General features: G+C 46.1%; 1 protein-coding gene across 3 annotated transcripts; it reads left to right on the forward strand.

The window, feature by feature from the left end:
• The first annotated feature begins 144 nt into the window (after positions 1 to 144).
• On the forward strand, positions 145 to 15,955 carry lpin2 (lipin 2). Of its 3 annotated transcripts, XM_076147934.1 has the most exons (21): positions 2,656 to 2,670; positions 3,996 to 4,137; positions 4,299 to 4,499; positions 6,246 to 6,341; positions 6,754 to 7,121; positions 7,207 to 7,314; positions 7,400 to 7,526; positions 7,610 to 7,925; positions 8,019 to 8,118; positions 8,342 to 8,529; positions 8,732 to 8,825; positions 8,920 to 8,989; positions 9,093 to 9,185; positions 9,294 to 9,373; positions 9,707 to 9,854; positions 10,293 to 10,441; positions 11,290 to 11,376; positions 11,579 to 11,731; positions 12,250 to 12,364; positions 13,220 to 13,323; positions 13,413 to 15,955. In XM_076147934.1, the coding sequence occupies exons 3-21, from the start codon at positions 4,308 to 4,310 to the stop codon at positions 13,555 to 13,557; spliced, it is 2,733 nt and encodes a 910-aa protein (XP_076004049.1). In that variant the 5' UTR covers positions 2,656 to 2,670; positions 3,996 to 4,137; positions 4,299 to 4,307; the 3' UTR covers positions 13,558 to 15,955. The 3 variants fall into 3 exon arrangements, with proteins under 3 accessions (XP_076004041.1, XP_076004032.1, XP_076004049.1); XM_076147926.1 differs by lacking the exons at positions 2,656 to 2,670; positions 3,996 to 4,137 and adding an exon at positions 145 to 332; XM_076147917.1 differs by lacking the exon at positions 3,996 to 4,137 and having other exon boundaries at positions 2,330 to 2,670.
• Positions 15,956 to 16,246: the final 291 nt, after the last annotated feature.

Consider the following 16,246-nt stretch of genomic DNA (forward strand, 5'->3'; position numbering starts at 1 on the left):
TAAAAACAAATTTGTTTTGAATTCTGATTACTGACTCATTCCTTAAATCAAATATTAAGACTACATTTTGCTATATTAAAGATTGTCACGTCGTAATCAAGCGTAAACAGAACAGCAGCTGTGCGACTCTGCTGCCGCTGCGAGGCTGCGAGTCCCATCAGCCGCATCGCACCGGGCAGGCTGTCTGTCAGTAGCCACATCAGCCAGCCGCGGCGGTGGTCCAGCCACGGATTCGTCGGGAGGATTTGAGGAGTTTCACCTGCTGAATAAATGGGGACCGACTGACCACACCGCGTCCATCACCAGCTGCGTCCCGCGGAAGCTACACAGAGGTATGTTGTTTTTTTCCCAGACAGTGATATCGAAGTTTCCAGGTTCTCTCTGCTAACGTTAGCTAGCCAATACGATGGCTAACATTAACGTAGCTACGACGAATTAATTCAAAACCGGGGACAGACGGAACCCGTTTGTTAATTAATGTATATCTTTATTTTGAATAAAACGGGCGACTCATAACAAACCGTCAGCCGTTTGGAGTCACCGGCTGCTGTTCACGGTAACGTAAACCACAACGTTAGCAGAGGGTAACGGGAGTTGACGCGGACTAGCTACCCGGCTAGCTGAGCCAGACTCCATTCATTTGTTTACTCGTCAAACATTCGTGTAATCTCTCTTTCTGTCTGTGTGTTTGTTGTTGTTTACGTTCTGGCTGACGTTTAAAACCAGATATTTACTTGGCTTTTGGTTTCTGTTCGCTTGTTGTTGGTGTAACGTTACACCGTCGCGGTCATTAAGAACTGCAGGGTGATGTTAATCTCTGAAATAAGGATTTCTAACCAACAATTTAGTAGAATTGCTTGTTGTGTGTTTTCTATGCTCGATTTTGAGATGTTGTTTCACTGTTATTATACCTCGGTGAGGAAGCAATGGTGCCAACTCACCTGGGTGCTATTTACAAATGACGTGCGCCTTCCTTCTTCCTGAAAGTAAAACCACCAGACTTTTAGTGAGTAAATGAAGCCTTAGGTCATTTTAATCGAGGAGAACTTCCTTTGTAATGTTTGACATCTAAATACCCATATATCTAGAGTGTGTGTCGGTCAGCCACAGCCTCGTGGTCGCTTTACACGTCACGTTCATGTTTTGTTGTGGGGTTGTTGCGAGTTTCACCCAATGTCTGAAGCAAGGGATCGCACCAACATTACAGAAATAGTCGTTTAGATTCACATTTTCCCAACTGAAACAGGCTGAAGCTGAGGATGTTTGTCTCTTACTTTATTGTTGATTTAATAGTTTGTTTAGTTGTGCCTTCACTTGGATACAAGTAAACAATCGGATGTTGTCGTGGAGCATAAAAGCTGTTTTTCTGTGTTATTCCTGTTGTGCAACAATCATTACGTTGGTACTGACCTAAAGAAAATAATCTGCCTTGGATCCTCATACATGTAGAGCCTGAGTAAGGTTAACTAGGAACATACTCAACATTCTTCATCTTCAATTTGCAGTCACACTAGGCAGGCTGCAGACACAAACATCGCAAGTGTATCAAAGGGATGTTATTTTTCCACCGTTGTTTCACATGTTTGTTTTGTTTTCCTTTTCACACCCACGACATTTGCCAGATCATTGAACACTGACACTGCTATGAAAAGGAGCGCAGATCCATCACCCTTCAGCTCCGGGTGTGATGTGATGTGATGTCTGTGATGGTTTGCACAGATCGTAGCAGATGTGACGGAAGAGGAAAGGCCTTTTTGGGACAGACGTGTGAATCTCTGAATGATGAAAATACACTGTGATGAGTGTTCCTATTGTATTTGCGTCGAGTTGTCGATATAGCAACAATGCGTATTATTAGGATTTGGACTAATAGTTGCAGTTTGTTGTGATTTAAGCAACTTAATGCTTGCAGAGAATGCACTATTGCCATATATTGTATTTTGAAAAGCACAAGTACAACAAATAAACATGTCAAAGTACAACAAACTGAATTATCTTATTGTTATCTTATTGGTAGCCTCCCATTATACCCATTGATGAGTCATTCACCGACACAACAACATTGACCACCGTACCGTACTTGTGACCAACTGAACAACGTCACTCTGCTTACATGCGGCTCATGTTCTCCCCCCGAGGTTGTTGAGCTTGTACTCTTATCAGGGGAAAACATTATGTAGCCCTTCAGATGAATTAGCTGTCCCTTATCAGCCGTACAACCGCCACCTTGAACCGCCCGTCCTATTGGCTGAAGCCTCTGTGTCCTGTCAGCTGACTGGTTGAGCCCCACCCTGCATCAGGCAAAGCTAAGGCTCAAAACGAATGTGAAAAACCTTTATGACCCCGTTACACAATTGCCAGCGATGCTATGTATGTGGCAGTGTATTTGTGTTGACCCCTGGGTAGGTGATTGCAGGGTTAATAGGAGGGTTGTATTCCATAGTCAGTGCAGGATGGCAGGAACACATTATCATAACTCTGTGAGAGAGGAGAACCTGGCACCCAGTGGAGTATCCTGATGCTGGTAAAATAAGTGCTGGTGCTCCACGAGCGACCATGAAGAGGCTGCGACCCCGGGGCGACTGGGAGCCCCTGGGAAGCAATACAGAGGACAACACAGACACCAGTGAGCAAGAAGACTCGCCAACCTTGAGGTCCTCCTGGTCCTTGGTGAGTCAGCGTGGACGGGTCTCTTAGTCAGTCCCAACTCAGGCCTGACCACAGCGTTAGTCATCTTGAGTAATTTGACTGCTCAGTGTGCTTGGTGCAATATGGGAAACCCAGTCACAAGGCTTGATACCTGGCCAGAATAAATCAGATGTGTCATTTAAATATGGGATTTGTCATGACATTTTTAGGGACTATACCTTTCCATGTGTGTTGGCTGACTGTACTGATTTAAGTCACCTAAAGACAATCACAAGGTACAACTGCTGCAGGAATGGTTGTACGTTCCATACTTAAGTTTGTACAGGGTGTTCAACTGTACTTGTAACCAGATAAGAGACAGAGCTATTGCTACTACTACTCGTGTCCAACTTCTAGATACTTAATCCATCGCTGGCATTTTCAACCGTTTGTTTATTCTCGCGGTTTATGACGGCAGATTAAAGCGTTCCATCACATGACTTCATACCAGTGTGTGCTGGTTGGGGCAGGATATGGGTACGGTGTTGGTTATTTGGTGACACGTGTGTGTTTTGTTTTTTCCTCTCCTCTCTGTGTCAAACTGTGGAACAAATTGTGTATCCAAAGTGCCATATCACAGTGATCATGCTCGTCTGTGTTATAAGCATTATGTGTGTGTGATTATTGTGCCTGTTTTGATCGCTGGTCACTCTTGCACAATGTGCTCCCTATTTCGCAACGTCCAACCCCCCCCACTGCTAGACTCTGAACATAAGTTCAAGTCAGAAAGGACCATTTCAGGTTATATAAACAGAATGACGTCATCAGTGTTGACAAGCTCCACTAAAGTAGACCAGGGCCTGAACAAACAATTCCATTTCCTAGGAAACCAGTCTAGCTTATTTTGCTCCGATATGCAAATAACTTCGAAGAATCTCCCTCTGGAAACTCAGAACTATGTTTGATATTCTAAATTTCCACCCCTCTTGCGGGTTCGGTGTTAGGCTTGTGGTATGATTGGCCTGGCCTAGTGTGTGTTTTACAAGCCTATTATCTATGATTTAGTGGCTTGGTTAGATTGCTCGTTGTAGAATAATTTGCAGCCTCACAAACTGCATGTTCCCATTCACAAAAACAGCCTCTGCAGTGTTGCTATTCCTGTCCTGGTAATGTGTTTGATATACATTACAGAAGGGCCAGGATGTAAACAGGAAGTCAGCAAGGATATGGGAACAGTGCGAGGGGGCCTCTCCTCTGTTTGTCTCAGCTCAGCCATCGTGCCTCTCCCTCTCAGATGCTCTTATGACACACCGGCCAGTGACAGCAACTACATAACCGAGGCTCTGTCTCTGTCGGGCTGCATGTAGGTTGAGAGATAACAGACAGAGCAGGACAGTCAACAGTGGTGGAGCGCCGTGTTGAAAAGACAAACAAGGCATCTCGACCATTCATAAGACTTGAGAGAGGCACACAGCAGCGGATAGTCAGACAGACAGGCTGTATATCAGGGTAAGAGAATTGGGGTGAAAGCACGAGGGAGGTTTGCAAGAGTCTGTGACCTGTAATGGCCAAAATAAATTGTCTTTTCCTCTGGACGCTCACACTCCATCGTGTTATTCCCCCCTCTCAGCTAATACCTTCTCCTTTCTCCTCTCCCCTCCCCTCTCCAGGCGGGCACCATGAACTACGTGGGCCAATACGTAGGTCAGGTGCTGGTCACTGTAAAGGAACTGTACAAGGGCATCAACCAGGCCACGCTGTCCGGCTGCATCGACGTGGTGGTCGTCCGCCAGAGAGACGGCACCTACCAGTGCTCGCCGTTCCACGTGCGCTTCGGGAAGTTGGGAGTGCTGCGCTCCAAAGAGAAAGTGGTGAGCTGAGTTTTGATTATGACATTTCTCCTGTCTCCGTGGATTTGACTGAACCCTAAGCTGTCTCCTGATTCCCCTTCCTTGTGTTCCCGCTTTAGTCTTTGGTTTTGTTCTCATATCACAAATTGGACACTGTGACATTGGACATGCTCCTGTTTTCTTGCCTGCAGATAAGGTCGCAGTTATCATGGTTGACAAACACTGAGGCTATTTTTAGTGTTTTTCTTGTGCCTTTCCATTGGCCTCTCTGATGAGCAGGGAGATCTCAGAAGTAGCACAAAGGAAAAGTTGAAATGATGGTGGATGTGTTTTTAGATGGTAGGGTCGGTTATAAAGATCAGGGCACCAAGCAGGCCAGATAGATCCGTTATTCGTCTGTCATTGAGAGCCGCAGTCCTAATTGGAGTTACATTTGGGCCTCGGCGGAGGTATTCCCTCTAATTTTTGCCACTCTTATTTTGCTCATGTACCAAATGGGTGATGATTTGTGGGGGATGCACGCTGCCTCACCACCTACCTAGAATGCTGATGGGATTAGAGGCAGGAATGAATGGCTGGTTTCTATGGAAACAGTTCCACAACTTGCACATGTGGGAGGGGAAGGAAATGTGAAGAAGTGCGACAATAAGGGCTGTTGTGTAATAGCGGCGCACGTGCCGCTGGGATCACATGTCAAGTGGAACAAATTGCCCCGTCCCAATTACATGTACTGTTATGAGCTACAATAAATGAAGTTCTAGGTTCTTTTTCAATTGTTGTAAAAGGGATGGAATTAAACCGTAGCCCAGCAGACGGAGCCCAGCAGATACCATGTAAAGTTATCACTGCTGTTGGAACGACGAGTTACTTGTTCGCCTTCCGCTCTAGAAGTCACACTGACCGATTCTGTCAGAGAGGAATAACAGCAGCATTTGGGAGCATCTTCTGGCAGCTACAGTAATCCAACAGGATGCAGGCAACGCTTACGACTCAGCCGCTCATATGAATGTCACAGGTCATTGAGTTTGAATGGGCGAGGAGCACCCACATTTATCCTGGACTCATTATTAATTCATGGTTTAAATTCCCTGCCATCATGGATAACACATATTCATATTCAAACCTTGGCATCCCTGAGAGTGCGATATTCAACCTCGCGACCGCTGAGACGCCACACAGGCAGTAAGGAACACGAGGAAAGGAAGTGAGGCAACATCCGAATCGATTAAACGCGACGGGGAAAATTAATAGATGCGATATCGATTGTGATTTAGCTTCAGGTTGTCGGACTGGAATGTCACCGGATATTCAAATCTGCAGTCTCCGCCAGACGTGACCTAGATTTGGCTTTGTGGTGTCAGGTTTCCGAAGGGCCTCCGATCCACTTGGGGTTTGCCTGCCAGACATGAGTGGCCCTGTTCTATTGGCAGGCTCCACGAAACGCAATCCCGCCGGACCCATACACTAATTAGGTTCAGCAAATCCTGTGGAGATAGACGAGCTGTATGGAGCTACAAGCGTTCTGTGAGGTCTGACCAAATATTGAAAGGGTATTGAAAGAACCTATTTACCTTAATTTGTTTCAAAGCTCTTACATAGGCAGGATTCATAGAGGTAGCCTCTGTTGGTCCCAGCAGATTAAACAGCAAGTACACATCATGTCTGCTTTTTATGATTTCCTATTCACAAGCACTTCAGATTTACTGTATAAATTGTCATATTTTTCCTGTTGCTGTCAGCTTTTCACCGTCTGCCTAATGCTTTCAGATTGACATTGAGGTAAATGGAGAGCCTGTCGACCTGCACATGAAGCTCGGGGACAATGGAGAGGCCTTTTTTGTCCAGGAGAGCAAGCAACAAAATGTGAGTTTCTACATAACCGCAGAGAATAACAAACACTCCCAGCCCAACCGTGTATCATAGTGAAGGACATTTATGAGTTCAGACAGCACAAACCTGAGGCAAACCTTTTGTAGAAGCAAGTTAAGAAATGTGATTGATGCCGTCTCAGTAGGCCTTTATTTCATAGCCTGCAGCAATCGTGTTAAGAGCGTAAAACAGCATTTCATGAGTAACAAAATACTCTTCACTTGAAAGACACTTGCTGCTGCATTTGTCAGGTGTCTTATTGCGCAAAAGGGTGTCAGTCAACATGTCACCGACTCTGATTGTGACAGCTCAGCAATGACAACAATGCAGTTTGCCCTGCGTGCTTTGTCGTGCCGTGCCACCCGCCATCTGGGTCTCCCAACTCTTCTGTGCTTTTGTGTTTCAGCAAATTGTTCCTGCCCACCTCGCCACCTCCCCGATCCCCACTGAGAGTCACCTGTTCTGGATCTCGGAGGTGGAGCACATGGCCCAGCAGGATTTAGAGGACGACGACCCCGTCGATCCAGAGGACTTGCCCGCTCCACCGGCCCCCAGCACTATGGCCATAAAAAAGAAGAAGAAGCGGAGGAAGAAACACAAAGGAGACCCCCGGAGGGAGGAGCTGACCCCACCCATGTCGGTCACCACTGGCAATACTAATGCTGCTAACACACCTGTTGCTACGACTGCTGCTATGTCCAGTGCCGGGCAAACTGAAGAGATCTTTGAGATGGAACTAAGCTCTGATGAGGAAGCTGCAGCTCACGCCTCAAGGTTTGTTTGGGTCATTGCTTGTTTCTTTCGCTAAGCTTTCTGAAAATTGAGATGAATTAATCATAATTTTCACCCTTGGCTTTAGGTCACCATCAATGACCACAATACGAGACATTGACCCCATATTACCTGCAGGAAGACACAGCCTAGATAATTATCCGTTATCTGATGGTGACTGGTCAACAGCTGACAGGTATGTGCTATTGAACTGTATTTGACACCTACATACACTCTGACTATCTCATTAAATGTTTCCATTTCTCTGTCTATCCCTTTAGTCATGGATTGTCTCAGGCCTTTTCCCCAAAGAGTGACTCTGAGCTGGTAGTAAGGCCTTCAGAGAGTCTGCTGAGGGCCGAGTCCCACATGCAGTGGACATGGGGAGAGTTGCCAGAAACAACCAGGGTAAGCTTCCTCCGACAGCATGGTTTCATGTGTGCTCGGCCTCAAAGTGACTTGACATCTAATATGTGAAATCTGATATCCAGGTCATCAAGAAAGAGAGACAAGAGCTGCTACAAACGGTGACCATCACCCCATCAGAGAACACTCACTTCCGCGTTATCCTCAGTTCTGAAGCCATGGAGAATGACATGGACATGGACAGTGCGGAGGCCAGTGGTGCCTCGTCAATGTGCGCCATCGTCAAGCCTGAGCCCCGCACCCCTGTCGCTGCTGTAACGCCCATCATTCCCCCTATGGGTCCTTTAACCCACACGGAGCCCATAGACGTTGTGCCATCAGAGGTCACGACCTCCACCCCTTGTAACAGTCAACCCAGTGACTCGCCCTCCAAGAAGAAAGGTGCCCGTCAGCTTTATCTGCCATCTGCTTGACAGATTGTATATTTGTTGTTATAGTACATTAAATGACGACTAACGTTGTGGTTGAATGCAGGTGTTCCAAAGAGGAGCCAGCATCAGGGGCCTGAGGACATCTACTTAGATGACCTGAATGTACTAGAACCTGATGTCGCCGCACGTTATTTTCCCAAGAGGTTAGTTTATGAAAGACGCACCCTAAGGATATTACTGCTTGACATGCCTCGATTGAAGAGAAAACAAATCATCCAGTATTTAATCCAAAGAGAGCAAAAGCCATACAAATAAAACTAAAGTGCCATAAGGAGGTGGTTTTATGTTGCTAATCAAAGCCTAAACAGTCAGAGTAATGATGTGCTCTGCTTGCATTTGTGACATAAACTGTTGTTTGCGTTCCAGTGAGGCTGAGGCAGCCACAAAGCACTGGATGGACTCGGAGATGCACTCCGGCTCACAGTCTCCCCAGTCAGTGGGCAGCGCAGCAGCTGACAGTGGCACAGAGTGTTTGTCTGACTCGGCCAGTGATCTCCCCGACGTCACCCTTTCTCTGTGTGGCGGCCTCACAGAGAACGCTGAAATATCCAAAGGTACGGCAGAATGACACCCAACATGAACTCTTCTATTAAAACAGCGAGTTGACCTCTTCAAGGGCTGTATGTGTTTATGCATCTGTCTGTATACATTATTGTAGTGACTTGCTTGGCCTTCCCTGACACATTCTGGTTCACTACCCCTGGCAATTTCCTTCACTGTGTTTGATTCATACGTTTCTTCTTTCTCTATTTGCAGAGAAGTTCATGGAGCACATCATCACCTACCATGAGTTTGCTGAGAATCCGGCAATTATAGATAACCCCAACCTGGTAGTAAAGATAGGAAATAGGTGAGCTCGCATTTCAGTTTCACAGGAGTGCAGTGTGCTCAGATTTGTGTGGTATGTTGTTGGTAATTGGCTTTATACATTTCTACATCCCCAGATATTATAACTGGACTCTAGCTGCCCCTTTGATTCTAAGCCTACAAGCATTTCAGAAGAATTTACCAAAGGTGAACCTTCTTCTCCATCATTCTGTGTACAGTGTAGTATATATATTGAGTGTGGATCACAGCTCACTGTTTACTTTTGTCTTTTTCTATGTGCGTATCCAAGGCAACAGAAGAGGCCTGGATGAAGGAGAAAATGCCAAAGAAGTCAGGCCGCTGGTGGTTCTGGAGAAAAAGGGCAGACAGTACGATCAAGCAGGTGTGTAAACAGTCACGTCCGACTCAAATCATGAAGCACACTTCTATATGTGCAGCATTTTGATTTTATGTCTGTTCAAATTTGAATTTATTTCCTTCCATCTTACAGTCTGAAGCCAAGTCAGAAACAAAGGAGGAGTCTCACCCAGAGGAAGGAGCCTCCATGTCTCAGGAGAAGCTTCCCTTACCGTAAGCGCCGACACACTTATCTGTCTGCTTTATTGATACTTGTCAGCCGTAAGAGTTCAGTGACACGTTGAACTCTCTGCTTCGCTTTCTGGAAAAAAAAGTAACAGCATGTAATGACAGCCGGGCTTATCACATGATTAGATATCTGAGTGAGAACATGTTGGTATCTCTCCAGAAGCACAAGGCGCGATTAGGAGGGAGTATTTTTCTTCAGTGTAATCATTTGATCACTGCTTTGAACAAATGTGAAGTCGCACAAAATAAATAAGGAAGAAAAATGGCACACTGTGTTTATTCTACTACGTAATATTATATTGTTTTTTTCATCTGCAGGCCTAAAGCAGGGGACACCTCAAGTGACGAAGAGTCGAAGGAAGTGTCTGCTGTGTCCTGCCAAGAAAGGCTGCAGCCGGCTGATGGCCAGGCCTACCCCAGCCCACACACCTATAGGAAGTCACTGCGCCTTTCCTCGGATCAGATTGTAAGCACATTCTTCAACATGTTGCCACCTGAGTCATTGTAAAACATAGATGCTTTCTCTTGCAGGTCACTGTAGTAAAGCTGTCTTAACGTAAAGTAATGCTGGCTATTAATCGTAATAATATTCCATATTGAGTTGGACAGTAATGGCGTGTAAAGATGGTTTTTTGTTTGAATATCCCAATTCAAAACCAAACTTCAAATGCAAATGAAAGACTTGAGACATATAAAGGTTGGAGCTCCCTCTGCTGTCCAGTGATGAATTGCATTATATAAGTTCCAGTTGTGGTCTGTAGGTGGCTCAAAAGTTCAGTGTGTTCACTGCACCGTGACTTAACTAATACTCACCAGTATTACTAATGTCTGCACTGGTGGAACACATGAGTGAGTGGAACGAGCCGCGCATGCTGATGTTCAGACTTTCCCCCTCTGTCACCAGGCGAGTCTGAAACTGAAGGAGGGTCCCAACGATGTGACGTTTAGCATCACCACCCAGTACCAGGGCACGTGCCGCTGCGAGGGAACCATCTACCTGTGGAACTGGGACGACAAAGTCATCATCTCCGACATCGACGGCACCATCACCAAGTACGTGCGCTCCGAGTCACTTAAGACCGTTCTTCTTCCCCGGACTTACCAAACTAAAATGAACAGAAATCACACTAACAAGCCGGTCACAGAAACGTCAAGGTCACACGCCTCACCGCCAGGCTGCTGCGAGGCCACGAAGTAACTCAAGGAAAGCTCTCATACATTATTCACTTGCTACCAAATAATATTCCGATGCTGATTATAAATTTGTTTCGGGGATGATTCCGGCCCTCGTCTTCTCAGAAGTTTAATGAAGTGTTTCAGCGGCGTCATCGCCATGGCCACGTCCTTGTCCTCCCCCAAAAATAGCACAAGCCTCCGCTCTTTAATCCTGCTCCACTTACATGAAACTTTTTGATGAGCTAGAACCCAGCGCCGTCCCTTTTATACATACATACTTTACACTTCCTGACACCCCTTGTGGAGGAATCATAGGTGGTCAACATCAAACGGAGTCGAAGCTTATTATCTCCATGACCCCGTCGGCCATCCTGTGACGTGCAAGCTGTATTTCAGAAACTAGGCAAAGAGCACAAGGGGCAGTAATGAGCACATTTACATTTCAGTCCAAGCACAGTTGGAAGGCAAGTTTGATCCCATGTCCCTCCCCCATGGGCAAAGGTGGCCTCATTAAAGCAGAAGGGTCCATAATGTCCTGTGTTCAGGGTGAATCTTTGAAATACATGTCATTCTTTCATGTAACCTCCCTCCAAACAGCCTGTTCTGGCAATCTGCCTCATCTTCGTCACACTCATGCGTCCTGAGTGTCTCTCTGTCCATCTGTTCTTTATGTGTGTGTATGTGTGTGTCAGTGATATTTACTTGTTGCTTTTCATACATTTTAGATCGGACGTGTTTGGACAGATCCTGCCACAGCTGGGGAAGGACTGGACACACCAGGGCATCGCCAAACTCTACCACTCAGTAGCAGAGTAAGTAGGAAAAACACTTGATTGATCCAAGAGCAGGGAACAATGGAGGCTCAGTGGCTTTGCGTCGTTTGGGTTTGATCCTGAATTCTGCCTGTGTGCAGTACAACGACAAATAGATTTGAAGATGTTGCTATTCTTCTGATGATGATGATCAACATAAGTGAAACGATCCCTAATGAGCTGTGTTCTCACCCGTCGTCAGGAACGGCTACAAGTTCCTGTACTGCTCGGCCCGCGCTATAGGCATGGCCGACATGACCAGGGGCTACCTGCAGTGGGTCAACGACGGGGGCACCATCCTGCCCCGGGGGCCCCTCATGCTGTCCCCCAGCAGCCTCTTCTCTGCGTTCCACAGGTACGGCCCATAATCCAGTTCCAGTTTTGACTCCAGTTTGAAGGAGGCGTTAAGCTGCTGCCATTCCTGTCTATCGTGATGCAACCGGCGAAGTTGTGCATACTAATGAGCTTTAGTGCTCCTGCTGTAAACCGGCAGCGGCCGTGTCCAAACCCCAAATCCTCTTATTACCGAACTCATCACACACACACACACACACACACACACACACACACACTGTCTCAAAACTAATGCTTCCATGGTCCAAAAGTCTTCATTCTGATTTAAATTAATCTTGTGTCAAACTTCAATCCTTTCTGTCCTCAAACTTGATTTTCTCTGACTAAGCAAATCTTCGTCCCTCGTACACTCCTCGTTTATTATTACAAGTCATTCATATTCAGTGACTGTTAAGAACGAGGAGTAGAGGAGACTGTGAGACATCAAACGTGTATTTGGTCAAGTTATTAAGTCTCTCTGTGTGAGCTGTCGCTTAATGTAAAGGCTGTTCCTTTAATCAAACTGTCTGTCTGCTTCAGGGAAGTCATCGAGAAGAAACCAGAGATCTTCAAGATCGAATGCCTTACAGACATCAAGAACCTGTTCCAGCATAACAAGCAGCCATTCCACGCAGCCTTTGGGAATAGAACCAATGTGAGTTAATGAATGTTTGAAGATGTGAGACTCCAGGGCGTTAAAGTCAATGTCTTGTCTGTTTGGGAGTGTGACGCAGTCGTGGGCTGATGTGAAGATCAACAAACACCACGGTTTGGCTATCGCTGTAACAGACGCAAACATATGAATTCAGTGTCGGGGCCGAACCCGACATGAGTTCACCGGCGGAGTATGAGACCACGTGACCTCGTCTGTGGACAGGGGCTCAAGCTGGGCACAGCATCCTCAGCTGCATAAACACCAACACCCAGATAGGACAGCCAACAAAATGTCTGTCTCTGTCACACACACACACACACAGAGACACACACACCGTTTCTTACTTGAGCACTTAGTCATTTAGCCATTACATGCATTAGGTGGGACACAAACAGGAAATCTGTGGTTAATCTGAAGGCACTTAGGTCAGTTTGTACCAGTGTGTGTTTATGTTTGAGTAATATCTTTATAAAACAATTATGTAATCAAGCCTAGAAGCCCAAATAATGATTTAACCACATAAGTAATGGGAAAATGAGCATTTGTGTGTTTCTCCACTGATCCTACTTTAATAAATAGACCTGTTTTACTCCTGTGGTTAATAATATTATGGATGTTAAGGTTTAATAGCATCAAAATACCTTTGATTTAAGTATTGGAATGTGTTCTGAGTATTATAATCCAGACCAACTGTAAACCCCGTCCATCAGTTTGGAGGTGATGCTAGGTTCTGGTCCGGTCATTAGAATGGCGGGTCTGTCCCTATGTGTCCGTGTGGCTGGTTGCTGGTTGATGGTTGCTGGTTGCCTCTGGCTGTAACTCTGTGTGTGTGTGTGTATGTCTGGTCCCCTGTAGGACGTGTTTGCCTATAAGGAGGTGGGAGTTCCTGTGTGTCGGATCTTCACGGTCAACCCCAAGGGAGAGTTGATCCAGGAGCAGACCAAAGGCAACAAATCCTCGTGAGTACCGGAAGGATCTTTGCGTCCCCCTTTTCCCTTTGTCTCTCATTCCTCCTGTCTGACTCCTCCTCCTCTCTCTCTCCCCATAGTTACGGCCGGCTGAGTGAGCTGGTGGAGCACGTCTTCCCCCTGCTGAGTAAAGAGCAGACGGAGGCCTTCCTGATGCCCGAGTTCAGCTCCTTCTGTTACTGGAGACAGCCCATACCGGCCATCGACCCCGACGAGCTGCTCTAACCCGGACACGACACACACACACCGAGACACATCCACAAGGAGACGACGTTTATAACCTGGGGAGCAATATCTGAGATCCTTCTTTTGGGGGGGAAAGGAGAGATAAATCGGCGACTTAGTCACAAGCTCACCTGGCACCCGACGAGCTCTCTTTATAGGCCAGACTGACGTGCAGAGATGAGGTGCGGCCAGGATGCAGGAAGCTAGCGGACTGCAGACGCCACAGGTGCTCTGAGTCTGCTGAACCCTGAGCAGATGGAAACCACAGCTGTATTTTCACCTTTTTCCCCCCCAGAACACGACGAGACACGACGACGGCACTACGACACACGTGGCAGTGAACCGTTGCTGCGGCTGCTGAATTTGTCCAGAAGTGCAAAAGCTGCTCACCAGGCGGCGTAAGATTTGTTTTTGTTTTTGTTCCGTCATGTGAAAGTTAGGCTAAATAGTTACAACAGCTGATAGATAACGGAATCGTGAACCGTGTGCGGTTTGGAAAGACGATTTCCCAGTGTGAGCCTCAATCCGGTTTTCTCGTTCGCCGTCGAATTGACAACACAGAGCAGCTTTAGTTCTTTATTTGTTTAATATGCTCGTTCTGTTCTAGAAGCTGTGGGGAATGGAGAGTGTTTAGTTGACAGTACAGTTGTTATTTATGATAAGTGATATCGGTTTAAGTTATTGATTTCTGTTGTGCTGCCTTTTGTCTGAAAATGTGATGTGGTAATACTTCAATTGGTGTTCAGTGATTGATCGCAGAGTAAAACGCACATAACCCCTAATTGCCAGACCACAGAGCTGCGTGTGTGTGTGTATGAGCTTTGACCTTACTTTGACTTGAATCCCTTCTTCGTTTCTTCCCCCCGTTCTAAAACGCTTTGTATTTCCTCGTTCTACAGTCAAAAGTTTCCACAGAAGGAACGGAGACATTTCATAGCGAACCTCAAACTCCGCAGCTTCAGCTTCAGCGTCGAGACGCGTCTGTGAATCATGAAGCTCCAGTTTCCTTTGGTGGGATTCTCTGTAGAATGAGTCTGAGAAGGTTATGCGTGTGTGTGTGTGTGTGTGCATGTGTGTGTGTGTCTCTCGTTTGTGAGAGCGGGTCACGCACACTTGAAGGCCGCGCTGAAGTTCCCTCTGTGGCTTTGCCGAGCCTCATCCCGCACAATTTGTCCGAGCCGTTGCCCCGGAGACGGTGAGGAGGCGAGTATGCAGCGAATGCAAGATGAAGAATTCTCGTTTGACCTCCTTGTCGTGTGCATGACCTTGTTACTCCACTGATTTTGAAATTGTGAAATATATCAGTATGGGGTGTGTTTAGAATAGAGGAATGTGTCGTCATAGGCAACCACAGATGGAGAGGTGGGACTTGAACCAACACAATAATGCATTGACCATCGGTTCTTCGTGTGTGTGTGTGTGTGTGTGTGTGTGTGTGTGTGTGTGTGTGTGTGTGTGTGTGTGTGTGTGTGTGTGTGTGTGTGTGTGTGTGTGTGTGTGTGTGTGTGTGTGTGTGTGTGTGTGTGTGTGTGTGTGTGTGTGTGTGTGTGTCAGAATTAGACTGATCCCATGCCACTGGGTATTGATAGGAAATAAACAGGAAATCCTTCAGTGTGTACAGGAAGTTCTTTGAAGTGCTTAAGGTGTGTGTGTTGGGACAGATGTGCCACTTGGCTGACCATGGATCTTACCTCTAGCACAGGTGTAGTCAGAGGCATGATGGTGTACTATAGGATCACGTGTGTGAGTTTGGGGAAGGAGCAGGTTTAATCTCCACAAACTGAACTTTGTATTGAAAAGCACAATTTTCTGACGGCGGCGGCGAGGCGTTCACACTCTGCCGCCGCCGTCCGTAGACTTTATTTTGGGTGAAGTGTTTCTGAGATCCACTTAAGCTTCGGATTGCGTGTCTTTGTCCGTGATGATCCAGTTGTGCGTTTTTGTTCCCCATTTGTTCCCTTATGATTAAAAAAAACAAACCCCCAATTCCATTCTTTCTATGAAAGTAAAACCATCTTGTGTGGAAAGCTCACACTTCATCCTCCGTTTCCAGGATTTGTGGTATAATCGTTCTTCTTTATGACTCAACTGTTGTGGAAGAAGCTTATATGCTGATGACATTCTTCTGCTGCTGTCGTTTGTATTCTTCCCTTTGCGTCGTAGGACCTTTGCGGGACTATTATTCGTTTCCTTCTGTTTGGAAGTACAGCTTGCTATTGGATTGTCTTACCGACAGAAACATGTTAAGCGTAAGCAGTGTTGATTTGTATAGAGATGTGGTGTAAAAAATAAAGTTTAAAGAACAAAATGCATTGTAAGAGTAAAGTACCGACCTAATGAAGCTAACACATTGTGGCTCGTGGTCTTATTTGTATTGAATAAAGTTTCTAACTGAAAACATTTGCGTGTGCTGCTCTTAATCTTCTCCTCAAAGTTGAACTCTGTCCACAGGCGAGATGAAGGGTTTGTTTCTGTTTCTTATTTTGTGTGCAGGACTCGAGGTCTCGCAGTTCAAATCCTCCCCCGATCCGTGCAAGTTTACTCAACGGTGAAGAGTTATGAAGCAAGGATTCTTTAATCGATGCTCACGTTTCTGTCAAAGGTGCATATTTTCCTTTGCACCTAAGGCTCAAATGCCCCTTGCTTGTACTCTGCAACGGCTGAAACCTGACAAATTAACTGGTGAAAT

The sequence above is a fragment of the Genypterus blacodes genome, unplaced genomic scaffold (genome assembly GCF_046128005.1).
Source record: "Genypterus blacodes isolate CSIRO-AG114 ecotype Tasmania unplaced genomic scaffold, CSIRO-AGI_Gbla_v1 ptg000005l_1, whole genome shotgun sequence".
Lineage (NCBI taxonomy): Eukaryota > Metazoa > Chordata > Actinopteri > Ophidiiformes > Ophidiidae > Genypterus > Genypterus blacodes.